Source organism: Natrix helvetica, assembly GCF_964273705.1.
Source record: "Natrix helvetica genome assembly, chromosome: 4".
In the NCBI taxonomy this organism is placed as follows: Eukaryota; Metazoa; Chordata; class Lepidosauria; order Squamata; family Natricidae; genus Natrix; species Natrix helvetica.
Genome location: NC_138550.1, coordinates 17,681,839 through 17,709,034, shown reverse-complemented (window position 1 = coordinate 17,709,034; position 27,196 = coordinate 17,681,839). Strand labels below are relative to the sequence as shown.

General features: G+C 38.2%; 1 protein-coding gene across 14 annotated transcripts in view; it reads right to left on the bottom strand.

Moving 5' to 3' along the window:
• GRIA4 (glutamate ionotropic receptor AMPA type subunit 4) overlaps nucleotides 1-27,196 on the bottom strand; it is a 313,150-nt gene that overhangs the window by 69,860 nt on the left and 216,094 nt on the right. For all 14 annotated transcript variants that reach the window (XR_014175400.1, XR_014175401.1, XR_014175402.1 and 11 more), the window contains 4 exons: nucleotides 14,901-14,954; nucleotides 11,250-11,408; nucleotides 9,389-9,556; nucleotides 6,750-6,854 (listed from right to left, as the gene is read on the bottom strand). Coding sequence is in view for 11 of the 14 variants with exons in the window: in XM_081953278.1 (XP_081809404.1) it covers nucleotides 6,750-6,854; nucleotides 9,389-9,556; nucleotides 11,250-11,408; nucleotides 14,901-14,954 (486 nt within the window). In the remaining 3 variants the exon portion in view is untranslated. The remainder of the gene's footprint in view (nucleotides 1-6,749; nucleotides 6,855-9,388; nucleotides 9,557-11,249; nucleotides 11,409-14,900; nucleotides 14,955-27,196) is intronic.

Here is a 27,196-nt window from a genome sequence, read left to right as displayed (position 1 = left end):
GTGGCCACTAGTTGACCAATATTTTATATATATACATACATACATACATACACATGTATATACATACATACACACACACACACACACACACACACACACACACACACACACACACATATATATATATATATATATATATATATATAATGCAAAATAAAAGTGACAGCAAATAAGAATTTTATTTCAGATTTTCAGATTCTAATTTATACCTAGATGATCTCCCTCCCTCTCCCTCCCCCCCTCTCTTCTATCTATCTATCCAGGTATAAATTAGAATCTGAAAATTTGAAATAATTTTTTTTTTTGCTGTCACTGAGGGAACTCAGATGTATAATACATGGTTTAAGTCATATGTAGAGTCACTTTTTCCTTATGGTTTCAGGGGATAAACATAATTGACTTTTGACACAGTATTATTTTATTTATTTATTTATTTATTTATTTATTTATTTATTTATTTATTTATTTATTTCATCAAGCATGTATTAGATAACAGATATAAGTATAAACATGATTATGAATACATGAAATGAATATGAATAAACGGGGACAGTAGGACAGGGATGGTAGGCACCCTGGTGCTCTTATGCATGCCCCTTACAGACCTCTTAGGAATGGTCAAAAGTATGGTCAAGTGAGGTCAACAGTAGACAGCCTTAGGTTAAAATTATGGGGGTTTGGGGATATAACAACAGAGTCAGGTAGTGCATTCCAGGCATTGACCACTCTTTTGCTGAAGTCATATTTTCTGCAATTGAGTTTGGAGCAGTTTACCTTGAGTTTGTATCTATTGTTTACTCCAATATCTACCTGGGTTTTTGTTGTTTCCTGTCTCTAATGATCCATTACTGGTACCTTCCTCTCTTCACTGACCAACAGACACAGAGTTTTCTCTCTTTTTCTTGAGCACTTTTGTTTCCTTGAATATCTACAAAATGTCATTGATCTGCATCTCCAAGAGAGCTTGATTCTCTCTGAAGTGCTCAGAGATGTCATCCTTTCCTCACAATAGGATAGAAATAAATAAATAAATAAATAATGGTAAGGTCATCCTAAACCGTTTATTTAACAGGTGATTATTTTTCCAGTAACCACAAAAAGAATCCAGGATTCCATAAATGTGTCTATCAGGTATCTTGTCTCTCTTTTCCTTTATTTCTGTACGTGTTCATGCCTGTATTATTATATTCTTGAAAAAGGCTGATAAGTACTTCTCAAAATCATATCATTGCAAATCATATTTCTTTGTTTTTTCTTAATCTTTATGCTACAGAGTTCATATGTTTTACAAATATATGGTTTGTCACCAACTCAGATTGTCACCAACCTGGTCATCACTACCTTTAATCTCATTCTTTTTCTCCTATTTTTATTCCGTTATTGGAACATATTATAATTTAAAACTTCATTCAAGATCAAAGCTTGAAGAGACAAAATTTTATAATGGAGACATGTGACACCCTACTTCCCATCACATACAGATAGTTCTCTACTTGCAATCACAATTGAACCCAAAATGCTAAGCAAGTTGTTTAGTAATTTTGCCCTATTTTATGACCTTTCTTGCTCCTGTTGTTAAGTGAATCACTGCAGTTGTTCAGTTAGTAACACGGTTGATAAGTGAACCTGGCTGCCCCATTGACTCTGCTTGTCAGGTCACAAAAGATGATCACATGACCTCGGGACACTCCCATTAATCATAAAATGAGCCAATTGCCAAACGTCTGAATTTTGACCATATGACAATGGGGATGCTGCAATGGTTGTAAGTGTGAAAAATCATCATGTCACTTTTTTAGTGCTGTTGTAACATCAAATGGTCACTAAATGTACGGATAGTGGTTGAGGGCTACTGTAGTAGCCAGAAATCGCAAAATGTATTTTTGTACTTTTTATCCGATATGTAGAAGCTAAGAATAGGAAGTGATTTTGCAAAGGAAAGTCTTTTTCATAATAGAAGGGTGGGATGGCTGCTGAGCTGACAGAAGGGAATAGCAATAGCAATCGCCCTTAGACTTATATACCGCTTCACAGTGCTTTGCAGCCCTCTCTAAGCGGTTTACAGAGCAGCATATTTTCCCCAACAATCTGGGTCCTCATTTTACAGACCTTGGAAGGACGGAAGGCTGAGTCCACCTTGAGCCTGGTGAGATTCGAACTGCCAAATTGCAGGGAGCTGGCAGTTGGCAGAAGTAGCCTGCAGTGCTGCATTTCAAGCACTGCACCACCAAGGATCTTAAGTCCTAAATGAGCAAGTTTGGGGAAGAAAAAGAACACTGATGGATGAAGACAATGGTTGGCAACCATTGGTAAGTTAGAGCTAGACAGCATAAGAAGGTGAAGTTGGTTGGCTTTAGTTATAGGCAATAAGGATTGGTGGCTTGAGTTAGGCAGACAAGTATTGCATGGATGAAGGGTTGTACTCTTGAGGAGAGATCTAGGCTTCCAGAAGAAGAACAGGACATCGTCCAAATAAGAGTGTTGAAGATTGGTGAGTAGCCAGCTATTGAGAGCAAAAGTTCTGAAGGTAAAACAGGAGACACTAATTGAAAGTGAAGGACTAAGAGTCAAAAAACAAGCAAAACAGAGCCAGTCTAAGAGGGAGAGAGAAAAATACTGTCCAGTCTACTTCCACATTTCTTATCGCTAAAAAGGGGCTGTCTTTGGGAATAGAACAGTGTACATGTATATCAAACCAACATTATACCATGTTTCCCTGAAAATAAGACCTTGTCTTATTATTTTTTTTGCCACCCAAAAAGGCACCAGGTCTTATTTTTTTGGTGGGGGGAATGTTCTCCACTGACTCACCTCACTGGTGCGCGTTGCCCCCAGCCTCTTTTTCACTATCAGAAGCCTTCAGGAACTTCTTTGGCCAGTAAGGCTTTCCTGCAGCCAATAAGATTGGGAGGCCTCTGCAGCTGATCAATCTGGAGCTCTGTTATTGGCTAGAAAGGCCTTTAGGAAAGGCCTCCACAGCCCATAATAGAGCTCTGGATCGATAGACAGAGCTCTGTTATTGGCTACAGAGGCCTTCAGGAAAGCTTTGCGGGTTGCAGAAGAAATGGGCAAAGGTGTGCGAGGCCTGGCTGCACTTATCTGAAGGTAAGTAATTAATTTCTTAGATTTTTAGACCGCCCCTCTCCCAGAAAGGGACTCGGTAGGGCAGTTCCACCACCTCCATCCCCACCCTAGTTTAATTTTACCTGTGTACCCTGGAGTGAGCAGGGTATTAATTAGGGCTTATTTTTGGGTTAGGGCTTATATTGAGTGCACATGTAAAAATCAAGCTAGGACTTAATTTCTCCCCCCCCCCAAGTTTTTTTTAATGCAAATTATACATATTATAAGAACAAAGCTTTGTCTGGATCTTTTCTTTTACCTCCTCTCATTTACATAGTCTATTTTACATCATAGTCTTGTTTTTACTTTCAGCCAAATTATTATCTTCCATTATTTTTCATCTTTATAATTATTTTTTCTTAGTACATAAACAATATCTCCAATTGCCCCTTCAGTTTCACCAAATTTTCATTTCTTATTTTCACCATTGATCTATTTTGCAACAAACAGCCTCTATATCCTCTAATTCAATTTAAACCTAGTGAGCATTTCTTTCAGTTTTTTCCCACATTTAACAATATACTATAATTTCTTTATTTCTTAATTAGTTACATAACCATAACAATCTTACTACTATTCTCTTTAGTCTACTAATGTAACTCTTTTTTTCCCTTTCTTCCTCTTTTAGCCATTTTCTCTTGGGCTCTCAAAAATTGCATTTAATTTTTTTTTCTTCTAGCTAGAACTTACCGGTACTTTCTGAGTAAGTCATATTTTGGGGGAAGTACATTAGTATGCAGACATATACTATTACAAAATATTTAAGCTGTGCAACATGGGGGAAAAGTTCTGTTTATAAAATATTTTAAATCTCATGCCTTCGCTTCTCCCTAGCTAATTATCAGTTAAAACAGTGAGGATGAGAAGGTGGGAGAGTCCATTTAACTGTAAATAGTCTTGCTAACTTGCCAAGGATTGTGGTTGAAAGGGAAAGCAGATAATATTTGTTTTAACAGAAGAGCAGAAATGTTCTCAAGAGATGCTTTGCACAGTGTCTTTCATCAAATTCAAGGACTCATTAGGGAAAGCTGTACATGAAAGTATTAACAAAACCCAAGCCAGAAATATAATAACAGCCCTTGATATAATAGAATGATCTGTGAAAACTTTTTTTTTTAAATCTTGAGATGGATTCAAATCAACCCATGCATTTTTAGTATAGACTCGCTTTGTAATATTTAATCTACTGGGATTCTAGTTGCTGTATCAGCTTCATTTATAAAATACTGCCTGTTTCTAATGATGGAACCGAACGTGAATATTTTAATTTAAGGAACTGGCTGTAGTTGATAATGTTTTATTTTTCACATAGGTGAAAAAAATTGCCCTCTTCTGTGTAATGTTCCAAAAGAGGAAATACAACAAACAAAACAAAACTTTGTGTATGAAAAATAGGATGATTAAAGTGGGCAGGAAGATTAAGAATTTAATTGCAGAAATGAAAACATGCACCACTGTGAATGGTTTTTTTAAAGGTATTAAAAAGTTGGGTGATAAAAATACATGTGTTTTCTCCTGCCCTTAAATGTTCTGATGCATGAGAAGAAAAGGAATGTCCTAAATTGATATTGCTGAAGGAACCATAAATCATAGTACATAAACCATAAGAAGCAAGGATATTTCTTGGCAGTAAAATTAAAAGCCTGTAACTTTTTGTTTTCCTGATGCTCTAGCCTTGTTCAGAAAATTGATGTCAGAAATGAAGTATCGGGCTTTGGAGGACACGAATCCTAGATGGTTGATGGTTGACTTCAACTCTTACATCAGGCAACCATTAACATATATAGCCAAATATACACAAATGAAAAGGGATTACTATCTTTCAATTTTATATACTAAGTCACAAGTATAAAGCATATTTAAAAGATAAGAGGAAACCCAGTTTCCTGTGTTTTAGCAAACTACAAATTGCTCTAGTAGTCGAGGCTCTAGATAGAAGTTCTGAGACTATTGAGTTCTAGAATAGGATAGAATAGGATAGGATAGGATAAGATAGAACAGAATTCTTTATTGGCGAAGTGTGATTGGACACACAAGGAATTTGTCCTGGTACATATGTTCTCAGTGTGCATTGGAAAAACAAACATTTGTCAAGAATCATAAGGTACAACATTTAATGATAGTCATTGGGTACAAATAAGTAATCAAATAATATTAGGAAACAATCATATAAATCATAATGATACAAGCATCAAAGTTACAGTCCTACAGTCATAAATGGGAAAGATGGGTGATGGGTTCTAGGAGGAGGAAGGTGTGTTGGATATGTTCACTGTCTTGATTTATTGTAAAAATAATAAAGGTGAGATACAAATAAACAAAACCTTGTTTTGGGGAAGTTTTCAGGTAGAGAAAACCTGGGAACTTTCAGATTTGGGTTAATGTCAGGGTTCCAAGTAACACCAATGAAAAAAAAATTTCCAAGGCTTGAGTTTCCCTAAAGTTTCATTTTATTAGAGATGTCATATTGGCACATCTGGGAAAACCCTAACCTGAAAGTTTCCAGGTTTTCCCTACCCAAAGAAAAGTTCAAGTCCCTACCCAGCACCCATATGTCCGTCACATAATTCAATCAGGCACCATCCAAAATTGGAGATGCCTCCCAGTCAGCTCATCGCAGCTGCAGGGCAAGGTGGCCTTGACTTTCTAAGAAAGAATGTTATTATGGCTATATATCACCCACACTCTGTATCATCCCCCCTCCCATTTTCCCACAGTAGAAAATGTGGCAGGCCTGATGGCCCAAATGTAAAAAATGGCTTCCAGGTCTGACAGAATCTCTGTAAGCATACAGTCAAGACATTATGTCTGTCTCCTCTTACTGAACTCTAATTACAAATGAAACAGGAGAGCAAATACTCTTAATAATCCAGATCTCTTGTTCTGGAACCTCATATTAAATAATAATAATAATAATAATAAAGGAAATCAGTCCATTGAAACATCTGAATGGTCCTAAAGTGTTTTGCACAGTAATGAGGACAACCTAACCAGGTATTTAACTTCCATGTTCCTTTATTTTTCTTTGTATTCCTGACTCAGTGGTGGGTTCCAGATCACGTTCCAACTGGTACGGTTGGAATGGGCCCGGCATCGTCCACACGGACCAAACTCTTACCATCCAGGGGCGCCTTCGCGACGCTCCAGCTGCTCGGCAGAGCGTTGCACATGCGCTGTACACGCCATGCACGTGCGTGGAAACACCAAAGACTTTAAAGACAGATAAGGAGTGCGGGCAGGCGGGAGGGCGGGCCCTCCGGAGCACCGTACCGGAATGGTACCTGGTGCTCCGGGCAGGCTCCGGTACGCCCGTACTGGGTCGTACCGCCTGCAACCCACCACTGTCCTAACTCGAACCTTGCTTTTTTCTCCATTGTTATGAAAACCAAAAGCCCAGCAAACAAAGGTCTCTGCCCTTATGACAGAGAAATACTATGTGTCTTGTCATATGAAAAATTGCATGCTTATATCCTAATAATAGAGTATTATTAAAATCCGGGTAATAAAATGGTTGGTGCTGCAAACATAATTGGATTTATTGGCTAAACTGAGTTCTATTAACAATTTCTATGGACACACAGACACCTAGGGATGAACTAAACAAATAATGAAGACTCAGAACACACCTTTCGAGGGCCTGTGCTCTTCAGTTCAAATACATCCATTGAATAGTTGACTCGGCGACCATAGTGGTCAAACTGAACATTTCCAGTCAATCCTTGTATTCGAACCTTCAAATTGGACATAAAATTGAAATATGGGTTAGTGATAAAAGTACTTATTCATCACAAGATCTCATATAGAAGTAAAACCTTTTTCACAGGATTGTTAATTGAGGGACATTTTAATTGTTTACACAGATTCATTTTTCTACCCCTAGATCCTCTCCAAAGTTTTAATAAGGGTGAAAGAAGAGCTTAGACATCTCTGTTGCTTTTGGTGTTTTACCATTTTGTTCTTCAACAAAACTTTATAAGGGAATATCCACCTCATCCCACCCCATTCTAGAATCTGAAGGTAGATTGAATCCAAAGCCTCAAATGTAAATGTAAGCTTTATTTCAGGTCTTCTGTCCTTGAAATGGTGGAAGTGAGGAATGGTCAGTACATAGCCCATGGATTATACGTGGCTAATTTTTAAAATCACTTTTAGAGTGTCTCAGGATGAAAATTCAATAGCAAATTTCTGGCACCACTCCCTAGCAGTTTCTGTACGTAAAGACTAAAGACTAAAACAGAAAGCGCCAAATGCCCAAATATTTGTAATTTTTTTTAAATAGAAATATTCTAACCACTTTTATAATACAGTGGGATAACCATCTCATTGTTCTAAGCACTCAGTTGTCTACAATATTTGACAATATAGTGCTTGATTTCTACATCATACGGACGAGAACAATATGAAAAATTTCTCAAGAAAATGAATTTTTTACAGTGTCTTCATGGTTTTTTTTAAAAACTTTTTCTTTTCCTAGACCTAACCAGTTCTCTGGGAAAAGAAAGACTAAAAACCCTCAGTCTGGATCGGGAAACCTTTAAGCCTCTATTTCATCAGGGTACGGCGATCCTTTCCATCAGTTGAAACATTCCTCTGTTTTATTTCATTTCTTAAACGATGTAATAAAGCAGAAAGACTGAGAGGTTATTTGGAATTCTGAGTTATAAGGAGTTAAATCAAAGCTATCAAAGTTAAATAGATCTTCAAGATGCATTTGACATGCACATTGAAAAACATAAAATAATTTGTAGACAAAAATATAAATTTTTCATTTTCTTTTATTATTGTGATGTGAAATTAGCTCATGTAGGTTTTCTGCATTCATCTCTCTTGGCAATAAATAACTTTTTTACCTCATAACTTTGGGGGGGGAGGGGGGAACCCTGGCTTCTGTTCAACATGGAATGGATTAATGTTGTCCAGTCCAAGAAAACGTTATCCTATCTTTTTTACTCAGATTTATATTCCCCACTTCCTTGAGAAGTTCAAGGATATATACAAATCAGTCCCATTCAGATTTTCCCTCATGAGAATTCCTCAAATAGGGTTGAGATGAGTAGGCATAACTGGAACAATCATACCGCGGGTTTCTATACCTGAGAATGAATCTTCCATTTCATGTGAAACCAACATACGGAGCAGAACTAACAATCTTTGCGCTCCAGTAACTTTCATCTGAATGACAAATACAGCATGAACAGGGGCAGCTGCAAGAACTGACCCTTTTGTCAAAATGAGAAAAGCAACAGCGCACAAAAGGATTGCAGTTTGTGCTGCATTATGCTTTTATCCATTGGTGCTGCCAGTCCCCTATATTTCACACTGTTTGTATCGGTGGTGGAAATATAGCAATAGCACTTAGACTTATATACCGCTTCACAGTGCTTTACAGCCCTCTCTAAGTGGTTTACAGAGTCAGCCTATTGCCCCCAAACAATCTGGGTCCTAATTTTACAGACCTTGGAAGGATGGAAGGCTGAGTCAACCTTGAGCCTGGTGAGATTCAAACTGCCAAATGGCAGGCAGCCAGCAGGCAGCAGAAGTAGCCTACCGTACTGCACTCTAACCACTGCGCCGCCATGGCTCATATGTTTATTTATTTTATTTATTATTATTTTTTTTCTGCTCATCTCACCAAAAGGCGGCCCTGTTCAGTTTGCTAGTCTCCAAGCTTTAAAACACAGGAGATGGGGAAAAAATAACAATCCAAAGCTTGATCATGTGACCGGGGAGATGCTGCAACAGTCGTGTGAAAAATAGGTCATTTTTTTCCAGTGCCATTGTAACTTCAAATGGTCATTAAACGAACTGTTGTTAATTTATTTCATTAATTAATTAAAATGTAACACACTAATCCAAGGGTGTCAAACTCGATTTCATTGAGGGCTGCATCAGGGTTGTATTTGAACTCCGGGGGCCAGGGTGGGCATGGTCAGCTCGACATCACTCATGTCAGGGGCACTTGTGGTGGCCCAAGCACTCTGCCAGCAAAAACAGGCTCCTGAGTTCCGTTTTTGGCTGCAATGGCTTCCTGCAACCTTTTTCCAGTGAAAGCAGAGCTCATGGCCCTCCTGAGCTCTGTTTTCACTGGCAGAGGCACTGCGGACCAGATCTAAGCATCCCGCGGGCTGGATCCATCCCCTGGGCCTTGAGTTTGCCATCCCTGCAGTAATCCAATAACTGTATGGCAGTTTAAATGTTTGTGATACTTTCCAACATAGCAGCTGCCACAAAAACCAAGCAGATGTAAATCTTATAAGAACCATACCTGCTTCAATGTCCTTTCCATGTCAATTCCTTGGCTCCATGGCGCAGCTGGATTTGCAAGACAATCCCCAGCATTTCCTCTTCGAGAAATATCTATTTTCTGCTTTCGAAGATTTCGGAAAGTCTCAGCCATCACAAGTACTCCATCATAAGTTAGAGCAGAGGTATACTAATCAGATCGGAAAAAATTGTACATCAATTACACCTCGTGTTACAATTATGTTCAAAAATATATCTATTAAACCTTTGATTCCTCAATTGGCAAGCATTAGTTCAGCAAGCTGAGAAGGATTTCTTAGTAAACAAGAATGATAAGATCACCACATTCTTGGGACATTAATACGAAATTTAATTCTGAAGTTATATTGTATGAGGTTACTTTAGGAATTGCAAAAGAACTGGAATAAAATGGAAAGTTGGACTTCCCATAAAATGTACTTTTGTTCAGATAAGATTGAATCCAAGAGGAAAGAACCAATCCTCTCACGAAGGCAAAGCCAGTAATATGACTTTATGGCCTGCCCATGAGAACAGAAAACCTCTCAAAGTTGAAATAATTGATTTTGGACGTAACAAAACTGATAAAAGCTGCATAAAGAACTAACTAGGAATGGATAAAGTAAAAAAAAATCAGAATAAATATAAAGAAATAAGATATTTGGGAATTCTTAATTAAATAGCCCATAGGGAACAATACATACAAAATTCTTTTAAACTCAGTTCACTAATGAATACTAAATAAGTCTCACCATAACTGGAAAGAGTTGTTTCACTCTATCTCAAAAGAGGACAACCGAGGTAATATCTGTAATTCAGGGTTGAACTGTGGACTCCTTGATGTTCTCTAAGCTAAGCTAAGCTTGGTCATTTGTTTGCAGACTTTTCATTACCCATCTATGTAACATCATCATTTGTTTCTTATTATGATTCAACCTCCAAGTGACGAATGAGATCATTCTGGATATAATGTGGAATGAACCAGTCCCTGTAACCACGCCTTAGAATGATTATCCAAGACATTGTTCCTTAAGCTCCATCACATCTATACCCAGAAGAACTAAGACTAATATTACCATCCAAATTATATTTATCTCAGTGCTTTCAGTTTGGTCAACAGCAAGATAAAAGTCCCAGGCTGGGGAAAAACAAAGTATGAAGACAACACAGAATAGTTAAGAGATCTTCATCATATTAGGCAGTTACTTATAACTGCAGTATGGTTGAAGTCAAGCTACCATATTTTTCAGAGTATAAGATGCACCAAGATTTTGAAGAGGTAAATTTAACAAAAAGGTTTTTGCACTCTGCAGACCTCCCAAACCCTCCACAGGCCTCATTTTTTTTTTTGTGAAAAACGGGACATGCAGAGAGTTTGAGAGGCCTGAAAAGTGCTCCTGGGGGCAGGGGGGGGGGGGGAAACAAGCAAAAAACAGCTCATTTTTCATCCGTTTTCTGCCCAAAAAAGGGGCATCATAGCCTTTAGGAAGCTTGTAGAGTGCTCCTGGGGGCTACGGGGCCAAAAAAGAGCAAAAAGTGGCCCATTTTATGCCATAAAAAGGGCATGCATAGCGTTTAGGAGGCTTGTAGAGTGCTCCTGGGGGGGGCGCAAAAACGAGCAAAAAATGGTCTGTTTTTTTGTTCGTTTTTGCCCTCTCCAGCCCCCAGGAGCACTTTGCAGGCCTCTCAAATCATCTGCATGTCTATTTTTGTGAAGGGGTGGGGTTTCAGGACGCCAAAAATGTATTCAGTGTATAAGATGCACCAAGATTTCCCCCCTCTTTTTTGGTGGGAAAAGGTGCGTCTTATACTCCGAAAAATACAGTATATGAAAGGTGTTTTCAGATTTTAACGTAGAATAGAACCTTAGGGGGAGTTTCTGATCCTGGGTATTCCCTCTGGTCCAGTTTCTTCCACCGTTGCATGAGTTTAGCAACCATAGGTGTATTGAAGTCCACTAATTGAAACCCTGTGATATTGGCTCCTCCGTGCATAAATCTGTCCAGGGAAATATCTTTGAATCCCTGTTAAAAATAAATTTCCATCACAGTGCATTATTAAAACTTTTTCACTGGTATTAGTCATTACAACGGTTAAGTTAAAAAGTAATTTGACCCTCAGGAGTGTTTAAAATGAATACAACTGTTCCATTTTCTAATACAATATAACACATGTATTTATGTATACTTTGTGTAATTGTACCCTGGTATAATTCTAGAGCTGCTTCCACATTGACTCATATTTAACACAGGCTATTGAAAATAACTCGTTTTATTGCTTCTCTTTTTCCCTTAAAGGCATCCCAGAGGCCGTGACATCTTTCTTAGATCTTTCCTCTAAAGATGGAGAGAAAAGTTTGTACAGTACTCATATATTCTCCCACAGGCACTGCAAAAACTTTTGTGGCATTTCTTTTCTGATCGTGGAATTCTCAGGCTTGAAAATGGGACAGAATATGGTGCTCAGCCCTTCTCCCATTCTTGTCACAATCATGGTGACAGGTATGCCTGGTATACATCAATTTCTTGCTGTAGGCTAGTATCCTGGTTTAATGGGAGTGAAGCGAACCACTCAAAGGATGAAAAATAGTTTTGTGGCATAATATGGACAGGGTTTGGGTTTTTTTTTTTGGTTGTGTCTGATACTCAATAACTGGCTTTTTTCATTGTAACCAGTCTCATTCCATCCCAGCAGTATTACAATTACCAATAAGGTAAAGGTTCCTCTTGCACATATGTGCTAGTTGTTCCTGACTCTAGGGGGTGGTGCTCATCTCCGTTTCAAAGCCAAAAAACCAGTGCTGCTTGAAGACGTCTCCGTGGTCATATGGCCGGCATGACTAAACGCCAAAGATACACGGAACGCTGTTACCTTCCCACAAAATGTGGTTTCTATTTTTCTACTTGCATTTTTTATGTGCTTTTGAACTGCTAGGTTGGCAGAAACTGGGACAAGAAATGGGAGCGCACTCTGTTATGTGGCGCTAGGGATTCGAACCCCCAAACTGTCAACCTTTCTGATTGACAAGCTCAGTGCTTTAGCCACTGAACCACCGCATCCCAATCAATTACCAATAAAAATAAAATTATTATGCTACAACTATCTACTTAAGTATAAACATTTTAAAATGAGCCCACAGTGGAAAAAATAATAAATAAGATACACCATATCTTATACTAATAGCTGCAGAAAACATCTAATAGCTTTTTTTTACAAATTTTTCTTCACTAATTTGATTAGCCTCTACATGGGGCTTCCCTTGGGACGCATCCAGAGACTGCAGCTAGTTCAGAACGCAGCCGCGCGGGTTATTATGGGAAGTACACGTTACTCCCACGTAACACCTCTCCTGCGCGAGCTGCACTGGCTACCTGTGGCCTTTCGGGTGCGTTTCAAGGTATTGATCACCATCTTTAAAGCGCTCCATGGCAGAGGACCTAGTTATCTGCAGGATCGCATCCTTCCACATACGTCCCTGCGACCTATCCGCTCACACAGGGAGGGGCTCCTCCTGGTGCCGTCTGCTAGGCAATGCCAGCGGGCGACACCTAGGAGTAGATCCTTCTCTGTGATGGGCCCAACCCTCTGGAATGACCTCCCCCCAGACATTCGAACTACCACCGACCTCCGTTCCTTCCGGCAAAAGTTAAAGACTCACCTGTTTCAATCAGCTGGCCTGGCACTTTCTTAGTTTTACCTCCCAGGGATTTATTTTATTTTAGGGTTTGGGGTTTTAATTGTGATGTTTTTAGGATTAGAATTATTTATTTCTTAGTACAGCCTATCTCCCCTCCAAATGTATCTTAAATGTAGCTTAAATGTATTTAATTTTATGACTGGTTTTATTGTATTGACTGTACACTGCCCCGAGTCCCTTTTTGGGAGAGGGGCGGTCTAAAAATCTAAGAAATAAATAAATAAATAAATTTGCATAATCAAGTTAACATTGTGTAAACAATGTCAACATTACTGCTATGTATCTTCTTATTTTTTTAGGGGCAGTATGATAAAGAAGGGGAAAAACCCTCTCCCACAGCGAGATACAATGATTTTGGCATCTATCAACACACCAACAATAACTTTTTAATTATTAGTATCACATTTAAAAATGCATCACATATAAAATAGTAACATTGTCAGTAATTGGGACAAGTCAAAAAGTGTTACTAATTCTCCTTACTGATCCTACCATTCATTTTTTCTTATTCTCTAATTATATATTGTGTTGATATAGGGAGTAACTCATTCATATAATGAGTTTGATTTAAAGATATCCACTATAAAACTATAAAAGTGAAAAAAAATCAGAGAACAGGTGTGTCCCCCCCCCACTAATTATTATGGAGATGTTTTTTTGGGAAACTGCAGAATAGTATGTTTTCTATTTATTTCTATTTATTTGTTTCCTATCTATTTATTTAATATATCACCTTTATTTAATATTGTTTTTTTTTCAAAATAACTTGAGAGTAAGTTCAATAATTTTCTATTACTTTTATTTTTTGATTTTTTTTAAAAAAAATAGTTCCTTAAAATGAAATGCGGCATATAAATTATGTATTTTGCAGTAGCAAATAATTGTAACATATTCACTTTTGCTTTTTGCAGGAAAAATTGGCCATTTCTATAGAGAGTATTGAAGAAACAGGGTCTTTTTCCTCTGATATGGGATGCGATATTTTGTTATGGTAAGAACTCTTAAGAGATCGGGGAAGTTTATTATTATAATTAAAATTAATTGAATTGCTCTTGCATTTATGTAACATTTATACAGATATATTCAAGGTGGTATATGATTTACATAAAACCTAAATGTTATATCAGTGCGCGCGCACACACACACACATTCACTCATCAGAGTACACATTGTCAAACATTGGTGAAATCAGGAAATCCAGGCAGTTCAAATGTGTATAAAGATTTATTGCAAGTTTAAGTCTCTGCAAGAATCTGAACTACTAATGGCTCAAGGGCAATAAGCGAGAGATAAGAAGGCATTGAAGGTGGGCTGGGCTTAGAATTCTTGTGGGTGCTTAGGGACTCATGACTGAAAGTATGTTTGACCCCACTCTCAGGCTCAGTCTGGTCATCTCCTACATTCATATCAAAATTAACAGGATGGCTGATGGACCATTATAATGCAAACCCTGCTCCTTTTGCACATGGACTATACAGGTACAAAGGAAGGAGTGTGGGTAAATTGCATTGTAGCACTCATTGCAAACTTGTGTATTTCCACCATCATCATTGGATGGAAGGAATGTGCATCCCCTTTCCTTGAGATACGGTCACAAGGACTAGTGATTAAAGAGAGTTTCAGGGAGAAAAGGTTAAACAGAAACAACAAAACCAAAACATGGTTTTAATGTATTAGCACTATATTAGATGAAGCCAGCTCAAAACCAACAATGAGATTTCAATTTTCATCAATAAATCAACACCATATTTCCCTTTCCTGTGGTCATTTATCATTTAACTAGCTTGGCATTAAATGACCTATAAAAAAGGATTCTTACCAGATTTGCAAGAATGTAATGGTAGCCTTTAACATGTTTTCCAACACTCACAATCTGTAGAAAAATGGGGTAGAAAAGAGAAAGCAATGAACTGTATACTATTCAAAGGTATAGTTGTTACTTATAATATATTGACACTATTGTACAGCTTCATCAAAATTACAAAGATAGTTAAAACATTTGAATGCTTAAATAATGGATATGAAAATATGAGAATATGCACTGGCTTTCTAAACTAACCCATTTCTCTTTCTGATTCAGTCTCAGTCTTTCCTTCCTTCTTTCTCAGAGAGAGGGAGGGAGGGAGGGGAGAGAGAGGAGGGGAGGGAGGGAGGGAGGGAGAGGGAGAATGCTCTTGATATATCCCCTAACTTCAACAAAGTATTCAACCAAGTGTCTCATTAATAACATAATAAGTTGCAGGGTAGACAATAAAAAGATGGATTCATTTGGCTAAATGATCTTTCCCAGTCTTAAGCACTAAAGAGTGGTTTCAGATCTGCCTAGAAAATTGTATAAAATGAGATGTTATGAGGCTTAATCCCAGGCCTTGGGTTGATCAACATTCTTATAGATAATGGGACTGAGGAGTGACTAACACTTTAGAAGACAAAGAAAAGATTTACAGTAATTCTAGAAATGGAGCAATGAGCCAAAATGAACAAGATAGAATGTAACACTGCGCGAAATGCATTTCTCCTGTATCTGGGAGAAAACAAAGGGCAAAAATAAAGGATGTGGAGACCTGATTATAGTATATAGAGAAAAGATCTGAATATTTAGTACATCACAAGCTCAACAGGAGCAACAATGAAATCGTTAAAAAGTCAAATGCTATTTTCAGTTTCATTAAGGGACATATATAATCCACTCTACTTAGTCAAGTGTTACTTACAACATTGCATCAGTTTCTATAAACTATTGTCCTAGAGGAAGGTCAGAAGAGAGCTACCAAGTATTTATCTTCCTAGTATCCTTCTCTCCCCACTTATGACTATAACCATGTTGCTTGATTCTTTCAATTTATATTGTTTTTATTGTTTCCTAGTACGATTTGTCAGTTTATTAATAACCTAGACTATCACTAAGTGTTGTATCTTTTTATTCTTGATGAATGTATTTTTATTCTCCTCATGTACACTGAGAGCATATGTACCAAAGACAAATTCCTTGTGTGTCCAATCGCACTTGGCCAATAAAGAATTCTATTCTATTCCATTCTATTCCATTCCATTCTATTCTAAGTGGACAGGAAAGCAAGTCTTATAAGGAATGCTCAAAGGAATTAGGTAAACTTAGCTTGCCAAACAGAAGACTGAGGGAAGATATAATAGTAATATTCAATTATCTCTAGAGGCTTGTCAGACAGAGAAGTGCTTCTATATTGTTGTGGAAGGAAAGAACCAATGGACCGAAAGGTTGAGAAGTAAAATCAGGTTAAATATTTTGAGGAATAATACGAGGAAGCCTTATGAAGTGGTATGTTCCCATTCACTGGAAATCTTCAAACAGAGGCCGGATAATCTCTTGTCAAAAGGTTTTAACATATCCTGTGTTAAGCAGAGGATTGGAGTACATTTTGACCTTCGAGATCACTTTGAGTTCTGTGATTCTGTAATTCGGTAGATTAAAAAATCCCCACAAAGGCTTCCAAACAGGAGCTGATAAATTGCAGACAACTACTAGATGGTAAAAATGAATTAGATTTCTCTTTATCTCTCTGCTGCCATATGGCAGTTGTGAACTGTTTGCAACTCAAGAGTTCGTAGTCATATTCCCCATGCTCTTTGAGAAGAAGAAACAGAATTTACAGTGTAAATCTTGTAGTGGAAAGGAAATTGAATTGGATGACTTGGCTTTTCCTTTCCAATAAATTCTATCATTTCATTTTTTAAAAAGGTATCTCTTTAAAATATATTGGTTGCAGACTGCCCTGAGGGTGTATGGTTTTGTAAGGATGTAAGCATCTTTTAAATGCAGAAGCAAATCAAGATGGATATCTCTTTAAGTCAAGTGTTCATATCTTGCTCAAAATAGTGCATTCCCTTGGTAGCGCAAAACATTTTTCTCAGTTAACTTTGCCTGTTTGCCCATGTTTAAGGTAAACTTTTTTCTGAAAGCTATGGCTCCTCATAATAAATAATGATTATGATATGGAGGATTCTTTGATAGAATTCTGGAGCGACCCAGAGGAAAAACAGCATAGGTTTCCCTATTTTCTGCAGAGATGCTTTTATAATATGGTAATGGAACGTTTGCAGCCCCAAAACGTAGCTCAGAAAAAATCTAGCAACATAATTCCTGACACTGTTAAAGGGTATAACAATTTTTTTTAAAAAATGGGACTGGAGTGCCAATATTGCAGCAAAAAAGAAGATCAGCAATATACATTTCTAAAATACGAAATTTCTATGCAGCACCTGAAGCAAGGATAAATCTTCCACAAAGCAATCCACAAAATATTTTAAGAGCCTCTGAGCAGGGAAGAAGGGGGAAAAAAAAGACGATTCACCGAGCACTGGCAAATGTTCAGTACAGCTGCAGTAGCACTGAAGCATGTCTTTAGAAAAATACTTCGTGATAGAAGGGGTTCTAGAGGTTCACTATAAGGGGCAATTGACACTGAGATTTTTTCTCTAGGAGGGAAAGCAGGAGTGACGAGTAGAAGGAAACCAGCAGGGCAAGCCACATTGGAAGATGTATGGTTTTGTCTCAAATGCAGCAGCACAACAAATAATTATTTATTTTTGGCGCAGAAAGAATGTTGAGCTCAGGAGGCTCAAACTGCCCAAGGAGCTGCTGATTCAGTTCTACAGAGGAATTATTGATTCTGTCATCTGCACCTCTATAACTGTCTGGTTTGGGTCTGCAAACCAACAAGACAGACACAGACTTCAGAGGATAATCAGAACTGCAGAAAAAAACAACTGTTACCAACCAGCCTTCCATTGAGGGCCTGTATACTGCACAAGTCAAAAAGAGAGCTGTAAAAATATCTACATCTACCCCTCACATCCTAAATTATTTCAACTCCTACCCTCAAAATGATGCTATAGAGCACTGCATACCAGAACAACTAGACGCAAGAACAATTTCTCCCCCGAACACCATCACTATGCTAAATAAATATTTCCCTCACCACTGTCAAACTATTCACTAAGTCTGCATTACTATTAACCTTCTCATGGTTCCTATCACCCATCACCTCTCGCTTATGACTGTATGACTGTAACTTTGTTGCTTGTATCCTTACGATTTATATTGATTGCTTCCTAGTATGATTTGATTGCTTATTTGTACCCTATCATTAAGTATTGTATCTTATGATTTGTGAAGAATATATCTTTTTTTATGTACACAGAGAGCATATGCACCAAAGACAAATTCCTTGTGTGTCCAATCATACTTGGCCAATAAAAAATTCTATTCCATTCCATTCCTATTCCTATTCCTATTCCATTCCATTCTATTCCAACTATCACATGCAGTTCTGTAGAGTGTATGAAAAATGTATTAGAAAACATAATTTTCCTGATCCCCCCTATGATACTGTGCTCTTTTTGATTTATGCTTTTCATAATCAAGTTTTAAAAATGAGTGTGCCTGCATTCACTATGAAAGTTTTTATAACCTCTTGTCAAGATTTAAATATCTGAACAATCTATCCTGATTGTGTCTCTCTACATGTGGACACTTAAGGTAGGAATTGGTACCGAAAACCTATACTTCTGTCTTGATCTTGGTGCACTATCGGGGGTAGATCATAAATATCCTTTAGAGAAGATCAATCTTCTGGAAGGGTTGGAAGGGACTTTGGAGTCTCCTAGTCCAACTCACTGCTCAAGTAGGACACCTTATACCATTTAAGACAAGTGACTGTCCAGTCTTCTTAAAAAAACTGCAGTGATAAAGTACCCACAATTCCTGCTAGTCTCTTGGACTGCAAGGCGATCAAACCAGTCAATCCTAGAGGAGATCAACCCTGACTGCTGTTTAGAAGGCCAGATCTTGAAAAAGAAACTTAAATTCTTTGGCCACCTAATGAGAAGGAAGGAGTCACTGGAGAAGAGCCTAATGCTGGGAAAGATTGGGGGCAAAAGAAGGGGACGACAGAGAATGAGGTGGCTGGATGGAGTCACTGAAGGAGTAGGTGTGAGCTTAAATGGACTCCAGAGGATGGTAGAGGACAGGAAGGCCTGGAGGAAAGTTGCCCATGGGGTTGTGATGGGTCGGACATGACTTCACAACTAACAACAGGGAGATGTTTTTCAAATCCACATTAGGGGATCAAACGCTTATGCACCATATCTCAGTATAAATTTTTACTTACATTTTTTCAATGCAAAATTAGTGAATAATATTTCCATTATGCCTTCGCAAATGTAGATGAAACAAAAGGTCACCTAAGTAATTGCTGATAATTCTGTGTGTAGATAAACTGAGGCAGAAAGGCATCAACTAATTGATAGGTGTTAGCAAATTATTTATGGAAATGACTTAGAAAGAAATAAGTATCCTGAAGGACCAGAAGGCCACTTTCTAGGAGGACAGATTTACAGGACAATTAACTCTAATTTGATTCCCACCAGCAAATGAGCTTTGGAGATGGATCTGAAAAAAGTGATTTTCTGCCAGGAAATTGAGAAATTGAACAACAGATGGGCATAAATTCAGACAAGGTTGAGTAGCTGAGAAAGCATCTTCTTAAAAATGGCAAAAGTTTCACAAGGTAACAGAATGGCCAACTTTAAAATTGAGAAATAGCTTTGTGTGTGTGTGATGAAATCAGTCCCTGGGTGGAATAAACGAACATAAATTGCACTTACAAGAAGGTTCTGATTTTTCTGAACCTGTTTCTATCTTTTCAAAGAAATTGCACTTTCAAATATGGTGGTGGTGGTGGTGGGAGATACAAAAACCTTTGCTTGGGGAAACTGGAACAAAACAGACTGTCCTAAGGCTTTGGATCAATGAACCCTATTACCATGTTTTATTACAGGACAATGAAAAAGCCAGTGGAATTGCTTTGTTTAGCAACAGGAAGACATATTCAACCATCAGGCTCTAGAGATATTGCTGTCTGATGTATACAGCAGCGATGTACAACTGGGCTTAAAATGTTTCAGGCATAATATAGAGTCTGAAGCAGGCAAAGTCAGAAATAAGGAATCTGAGATCGCCAAGGTTCTATTGCAAAAGGCAACAGGACTTTGTTTTTTCCTTAAGGAATAAATACATTCTGCTTCTCATCCAAGAAGCTTCTTCAGTTCTGACTAAATGGTTGTTGTGGCCCACCAGCAGCCAGCAGCCAGCAGAGCTGGCAGCAGATTCGGACAGTGCGGAGGTTGGGGAGGAACATTGGCCAATCCTGGAGTCTGGGGAAGGCCCTGATGAGGGCTCTATGTCAGAGACAGAGAGGGGGCCAGGGACGTATGCCAGTTATCAGATGCCTTCAGAGTCAGACATCAGTCAGGCAGATGAAAAGCTGGAGCCTGTTCCCAGTGTGACGAAGGGAACAGCTAAAGAACAGGGGTCAACTTGGGACTAAGGCCACAAGTGGATGATGAATGACCCTTCCAAGAGGAAATAAAAGAGGAGCGAAAGGGGAGTGGAGTTTGCAGGAGACCATTCGTTCACTTAATTGGTTTGTGACTCTCCGAGACTCCTTGCCAAGTTTTGCAGATATCGGCCTGTCAGCTCTCCAAGCCAGATAAAGTCTGTGACTATAAATCCTCCCTTGAAAGACTTTGCTGTATGTGAATGAGCAGAGTTCACAGTAAATTAATAAAAGGGATTTTTGTCGGGACAAAGAGTTTGCTTCATGCTCCTGGGAAGCCTAGGTGAGAACAATGGTGGTGGTGGAGGGAAAGGAAGGATTAATATTCCTTTTATAAATCCTTCCGTTCTTCCCCCTCCCACCGTTCAGTCAGAACCAAAGAAGCGTTTTTGGTGAGAAGTGAAACATATTCCTCAAGGTTGCCTTTTGAAACACCTTTGAGATAACAATGACCTGAAATGGTTGAGAAACTCCATAGACGCAAGGTGTCTGAGACTGTTATCAAAACGCTGTGCAGATGCTTTCAAAAGTCAAGGCTAAGACCCAGGCAGTAAAATGTCAATTGCCAAGTAGGTTGGATAAACTGATAATAGATTTAAATCCCAGAGCTGACATTTAAACTGGTGAGATTCTACCCCAGCTGGTCTTCTTTGTCCTAAGAGCAATTTTCATGCCTTCAGTAAAAGCAACTTATTTGTGTGAGCTTCGTCCTTGAATCTTCTGCAGCTAAATTCATGTTTGTGTGTTTGCATTCCTAGAGAGAGATTTATTGTCATGCTCAGGATGAAGCTTTAAACAGAAAGATCAGTTACTCCTTACTCTCATCTTTAAGAGAGGAGAAAACACACTCAGGATGCAGTATTAAAACCATAGTGACATAGTGACCTCACGTAAATCCATGAATATTCAGCAGCTGTATCCCTCTCCAATGCTGAAGAAGTATCCTGAGACATAGAATGCCCATTTCAAATATTCTGAATTTCCCTGTGTCCTGGAGTTTAGTCCCAAGGTTAAAATAAAGCAAGTAAAGTTGGTTACAGTGCAATATTTTTGCAAAAGAGGATGTACTTTTTGGGTCTATTATAGAGAGTACTGCTGTGCTAATGAGCTTTCATACTGTCAAATGCAAAAACTATTCCTTTGCTTAGCAGGCTTTTCAGGAAAGTTACCAAACGCAAAAACTGTGCGTTTTTTTCCTTCCAATTTCCTAGTCCTAATAGGCTTTTTTTTAAAAGGCACATTTCTCCCTTTCCACAATAAAACATAATAAGCAAGCCAATAAGAACAATTTAGAACATCAAAGCTCTTAAAAGATACAACGGATGTAGGTAGATGGTTGCAAAAGCAGAGTTTACAATAAGTGAGTAGGCAATGCTTAGAATAAGGGACATTGTTTAAATGTCCTAAGATCTTTGAACATGTGTCTTTGGCAGTAGGCTTGAGAAAAAGAAACTGTGCTGAAGACAAAAAAAAAAGCAGTTACAAAATAAAGAAGTTTGACATTGATTTGTCTACATTCTTTCCTTAGAATCCTAGAGTTGAAAATTATCATAATGATTAGGGGGTTGCAGACTAAAACATAGAAGAACGGTTACAGGAATTGGGTATGTCTGGTCTAATGAAAAGAAGGACTAGGAGAAATTCCAATATTTGAGACGAGACAGTCCTATAAAAGCGAGGAGGTCAAACTATTTTCCAAAGTATCAAAGAGCAAAATGAGAAACAATGAATGGAAACTAATCAAGGAGAGAAGCAACATAGAATTAAGGAGAAATTTCCTAATGTTGACAGCAATCAATCAATGGAACAGCTTGCCTTCAGAAGTTGTGGGTGCTCCATCATTAGAGAGACTGGACAGCCATTTATCTGAAATGGTATAGGGTGTCCTGCTTGAGCAGGGATTTGGACTAGAAGATCTCCAAGGTCCCTTCTAACGCTATTATTGCATGTTCTATCTTCCTGGTCAGCTACTCCAACCCGCTGTTCAGTGCAGGATCTGCTGAAGCCTTCTGGACAGATGGCTATCCAGAAGGCTTTAGCCTATATCATTTTATGAGGCAACTTACCTCATTTGTTGACACCAATTACTGCCAAGAAAAACATCATGCTATCTAGCCCGAATCCACTTCCTGAAAATTCAATCTACTGATTTTGGCCCTGTCCTGCAAGATTACTAAGAATAAAACCAGTTCTTTCCTCTAAAATGACCACACTTCCATCTCTACATCCAGAGAGGCAGTGAAGGCACAAAAATATAACACATTGAAATAACGATGTGAAATTGAGTCAACAATTTAAGCAACACTGTATTCAGGCCATCAATAATTGTGCTGGTCCGTTAGTTAGCTGGGGAAAGTCTGAATTCACTAACAAGTTATAGTGAAACTAAACCATCATGTTTTATTGTTAAAATCTGTATGATCATCATTCAATATAAACCAATAGTTGAACAATTTTGGGAGAATTCATTAAAAAAATTAAACCTCTCAACATCTGCAGAGCCTCTATTTCTTTTTAATTTGTCTAGATACATGAAATGACATTTTTGGCTCACAACACATTAAAGCAAATACATACTAAAATAAAATAATAAAATAAAATTGTTTCCCCCACTGACATAATGTTGATTTCTGCATTATAGTGTTTCTGCTTCATTTAGAAGTACTCCACATGAACTCTATTTTCCAGATTATTTGCATCTTCACTAACTCTGAAAGCAATTATGATAGCCTGTTTTTTTTAAAAAAACAAACGAAAAGCAGCTGAAATCTCCAGCTCACAAGGTATGTTAATGAGGCAAAGAGCTCAGTATCTTGTTTAAAAAGTAGCAACATAATAAAACAATTGGCAAAACCACTAGATGGCACTCGTTTGCTGCAAGTCACATCTGAGTAGGACGAAGTTTGCCTTTAGATCTTTGACAAAAAAATGAAATTCACATATGCAACTCCTTCTCCAATCCATAAGTATGGGATACACATTATTTATGACCTTGGGAAGTAATTTAAAGGTCTTTTAAATGAATCATGAATCATGAGGTTGTATCAATACACCTCTTGATTGGTGGGATAGGACATAGGCAACCTACGTTGATTTGAAAAAAAGCCATTTCTCAATTAAGAGATTAATGACATGATTTAAAAATGGATTGCCACTGCACTGTTTTAAATATTGGACAAAATATGCCAAAACTACCTTAGCAGAAAATGTGGCATATGGCGGAAGGTAGGACTGAGTTTGATAACCAAACTATAAGGTCTCTATTTTACTAAAAGGTAGCGTTGGTAGATCGTAATGTCACACATCTGTGGATTTCATGGCATATGAAAGGTACCAACTTGATGAGATGCCCACAAGTTACAGTAAAAAAAAAGTTAACGTGGCAGCCACGATGGTGTGATTGATGCGCTATTCATATTTAATGTATATTACACATAAAAACTACCCCCGATAATTAAGATGTGAAAACGAGGAACATCATTTAACCTTAAAAAAAAGTAAGAGAAAGATTTTTTTTTAAAAAAAGGTGAATCTAAGAGAAAGAAGAAGAAAACAATAAAAATGAATGAAATTGGTCTGACTTTGTAGCGTGATCTGGCGCAGGAAAGGTGCATGTTCAATTATGAATGAGAGAACTACAGGTGGGCGTGAACTTAATGACTATGGGAAGTTAGGACAGATCTTTTCCGGGGGTACTGCGAATTTGATGTGAAGGTTCTGATGCCCCTTTTCCCATATTACCATGCTCAGCAACTGGCCTTCATTTATGGCCTTGTGCAGTTTCCCACACTCATGTGGCCACACTTTATGCCTTTTTTTGGCTGAAAATTAGCATTTATGTCCTGTTTTTGGCAAGAGCAGCCCACAGCAAAAGATCGATTTATTTAATGAATGTAGATTTTGCTTAATGACTGCTACAAAAAAAGTTATAAAATTGGGTTGATCACGTGGTTGACCTCTTTATAGATCATCATGACTTATGACCATAATGGGCAGTCACCATTATGATTATAAATCAAGGACCAGCTGTAAAATGCATACCAAAAAACAGGCATGGGCAAAATTCAGCAACTGTCAAAAGAACTCAGGAATGTTCTGTTTCTCCCTCTATATCAAACTGAGTTTTCTTTAAACCTCAATGGTCTGGAGATGGTTTGGCCGGATAAGAAAACATGCATAAGAGCCTTGGTGGTGCAGTGGTTAGAGTGCAGTACTGCAGGCTACTTTTGCTGATCACTGCTGTCCGCAAAATTCAGCAACTGTCAAAAGAACTCAGGAATGTTCTGTTTCTCCCTCTATATCAAACTGAGTTTTCTTTAAACCTCAATGGTCTGGAGATGGTTTGGCCGGATAAGAAAACATGCATAAGAGCCTTGGTGGTGCAGTGGTTAGAGTGCAGTACTGCAGGCTACTTTTGCTGATCACTGCTGTCCGCAGTTTGGCAGTTCGAATCTCACCAGGCTCAAGGTTGACTCAGCCTTCCACCCTTCCGAGGTGGGTAAAATGAGGACCCAGATTGTTGGGGGCAATAGGCTGACTTTGTAAAGCGCTTAGAGAGGGCTGTAAAGCATGTGAAGCAATATATAAGTCTAAGTGCTATTGCTATATATGACAATAATTGCTGCAAACAATGAGGAAGAGAGAAAAAAGTATTTGCTATGTGCAGATTTTGGGAAATGATGGTGGCAAAGTTTCTAGGCAGAGCAAAGAACAATTCATATTAGAAGAAAAAAAGAAAAAGCAGAGCACTTTGAATGGGAGGGGGAAAACATCTATCCGGGAAATGGGTGAAAACAGATTAAAGCAAGAGAGTGAATGGGATTAAAAATAAAAGTGACAAAATGATTTATGATGAACCTGAAGTCAGGGCAAGCTGGATGGAGAATTTGAGAGATCTGCATGGGGATGACCATGGTATATCAAAGAGTTGAAGTCAAATGAATACTATTAATTTTAGTGTCCAAAAAGAATGGATAAAAAGGGATTTACAAATGCTTTAGAGAATATCAAAAAAGAATAAAGCTGCAAGTGCTGATAATATAACTGGACAAATGTTAAAATATGAATATTGTTCATTGTGAAGTGACTAAGTGACTTATTTAACATGTGCATGAAGATGCATGAAAATGAAGATAGGGATGCAGTGGCTCAATAGGGACATGGTGGTTCAGTGGCTAAGATACTGAGCTTGTCAATCAGAAAGGTTGGCAGTTTGGCGGTTCGAATCCCTAGCGCCACGTAACAGAGTGAGCTCCTGTTTCTTGTCTCAGCTTCTGCCAACCTCGCAGTTCGAAAGCATGTAAAAATGCAAGTAGAAAAATAGGGATCACTTTTGGGTAGCGTGTTCCATGCGCCTTTGATGTTTAGTCATGCTGGCCACATGACCACGGAGACATCTTTGGACAGCGCTGGCTCTTCGGCTTTGAAACGGAGATGAGCACCATCCCTTAGAGTCGGGAATGACTAGCACATATGTGCGAGGAGAAACTTTACCTTTATGAAGATGGTATCTCTGCCTGGTAGTGACTGCCATTATCCCCAAACAAATAAAAAGGTTGCAACAGTAAATGCAACAACTATAGATTTCTTGAGTGTGTTTGGCAGAATTTTAAATGAAAAGATCCAAGAGGGGGCAGTGACCAAAATTTGGGAACAGCAGAATGGATTAATGCTATGTGGGGCTATATAAATGTATGAACGTGAGAGAAGTTAGGAAGCCAGGTTGGTCTCTGGGTTAAAGCACCAGGCTAGAAAGTGAGAGACTGTGAGTTCTAGTTCTTAGCCATGAAAAATTGGCTGGGTGACCTTGGGCCTGACATTCTCTCTCAGCCCAACTCATCGCACAAGGTTGTTGAAGTAGAGCAGGAGTGTCCAAACTTGGGAACTTTAAGACTTATGGACTTCAACTCCCAGAATTCCCCAGCCAGCATAGCTGGTTGATCAAAGTATTGATCAACAAAGGAAATAAACGGAAAAGCAAAACTGAAGGGCACTATCATCCATTTGAAGTATGAACGAGAGTCATATTTATCTATTTCTCATTTTTTTAAAAAAAAACTAATTAGCAATATCACTCCAGTTCAGTAAGTAGCTTGAAACTGTTTTATTGAATTTGGTATACTTACAGAAACTTATTAAAAGCTGTAATTAGAGATTGGTCATAAAATGGCAAATAAGAATAAATGTGAGCAAATGATAGAAACCGAAGCCAAGGGAATTCTAAGAAAATATATGTGATGTCTGAATCTGAATTAGCTGTGATTGCCGAGGAAACGGATTTAGGGAAGGACACAGATGAACCTTTACTGAAAATGTCAACTGAATGAAAAAGACAATGTTAGGAACTGCCAAGAAGAGACTGAAATTAAACTTGCCACTCATGATGTTTTTATAGAAATGTATGATGCTCCATGAAGACTGTCATCAGGCTGTACCATCCTTCAGATTTAAGAGGAGAAGGTGCTTCAAAGCATTGGGAGCCCCTTAAGCTAATCCATCTTGATCAGAGATGCAGCTGTTTTAAAAAGCATCTGACAGTTTCTACATAACAACCCTATTTGCCCGGAAGCAACTTTTTCACCTTCAAAGGCCAAGTCTCAAGCCCTAGAATATTCTAGTTGTCGGATTGCAAAAAGATTGTCATGCCAGCAGAAAAGCTACATGAAGTCTGCAGATAATAAAAAAAAATATGGTTTGAAATAGCTTGCTTGTCCTGTTCTTCTAGACTAGAACCTGGGAT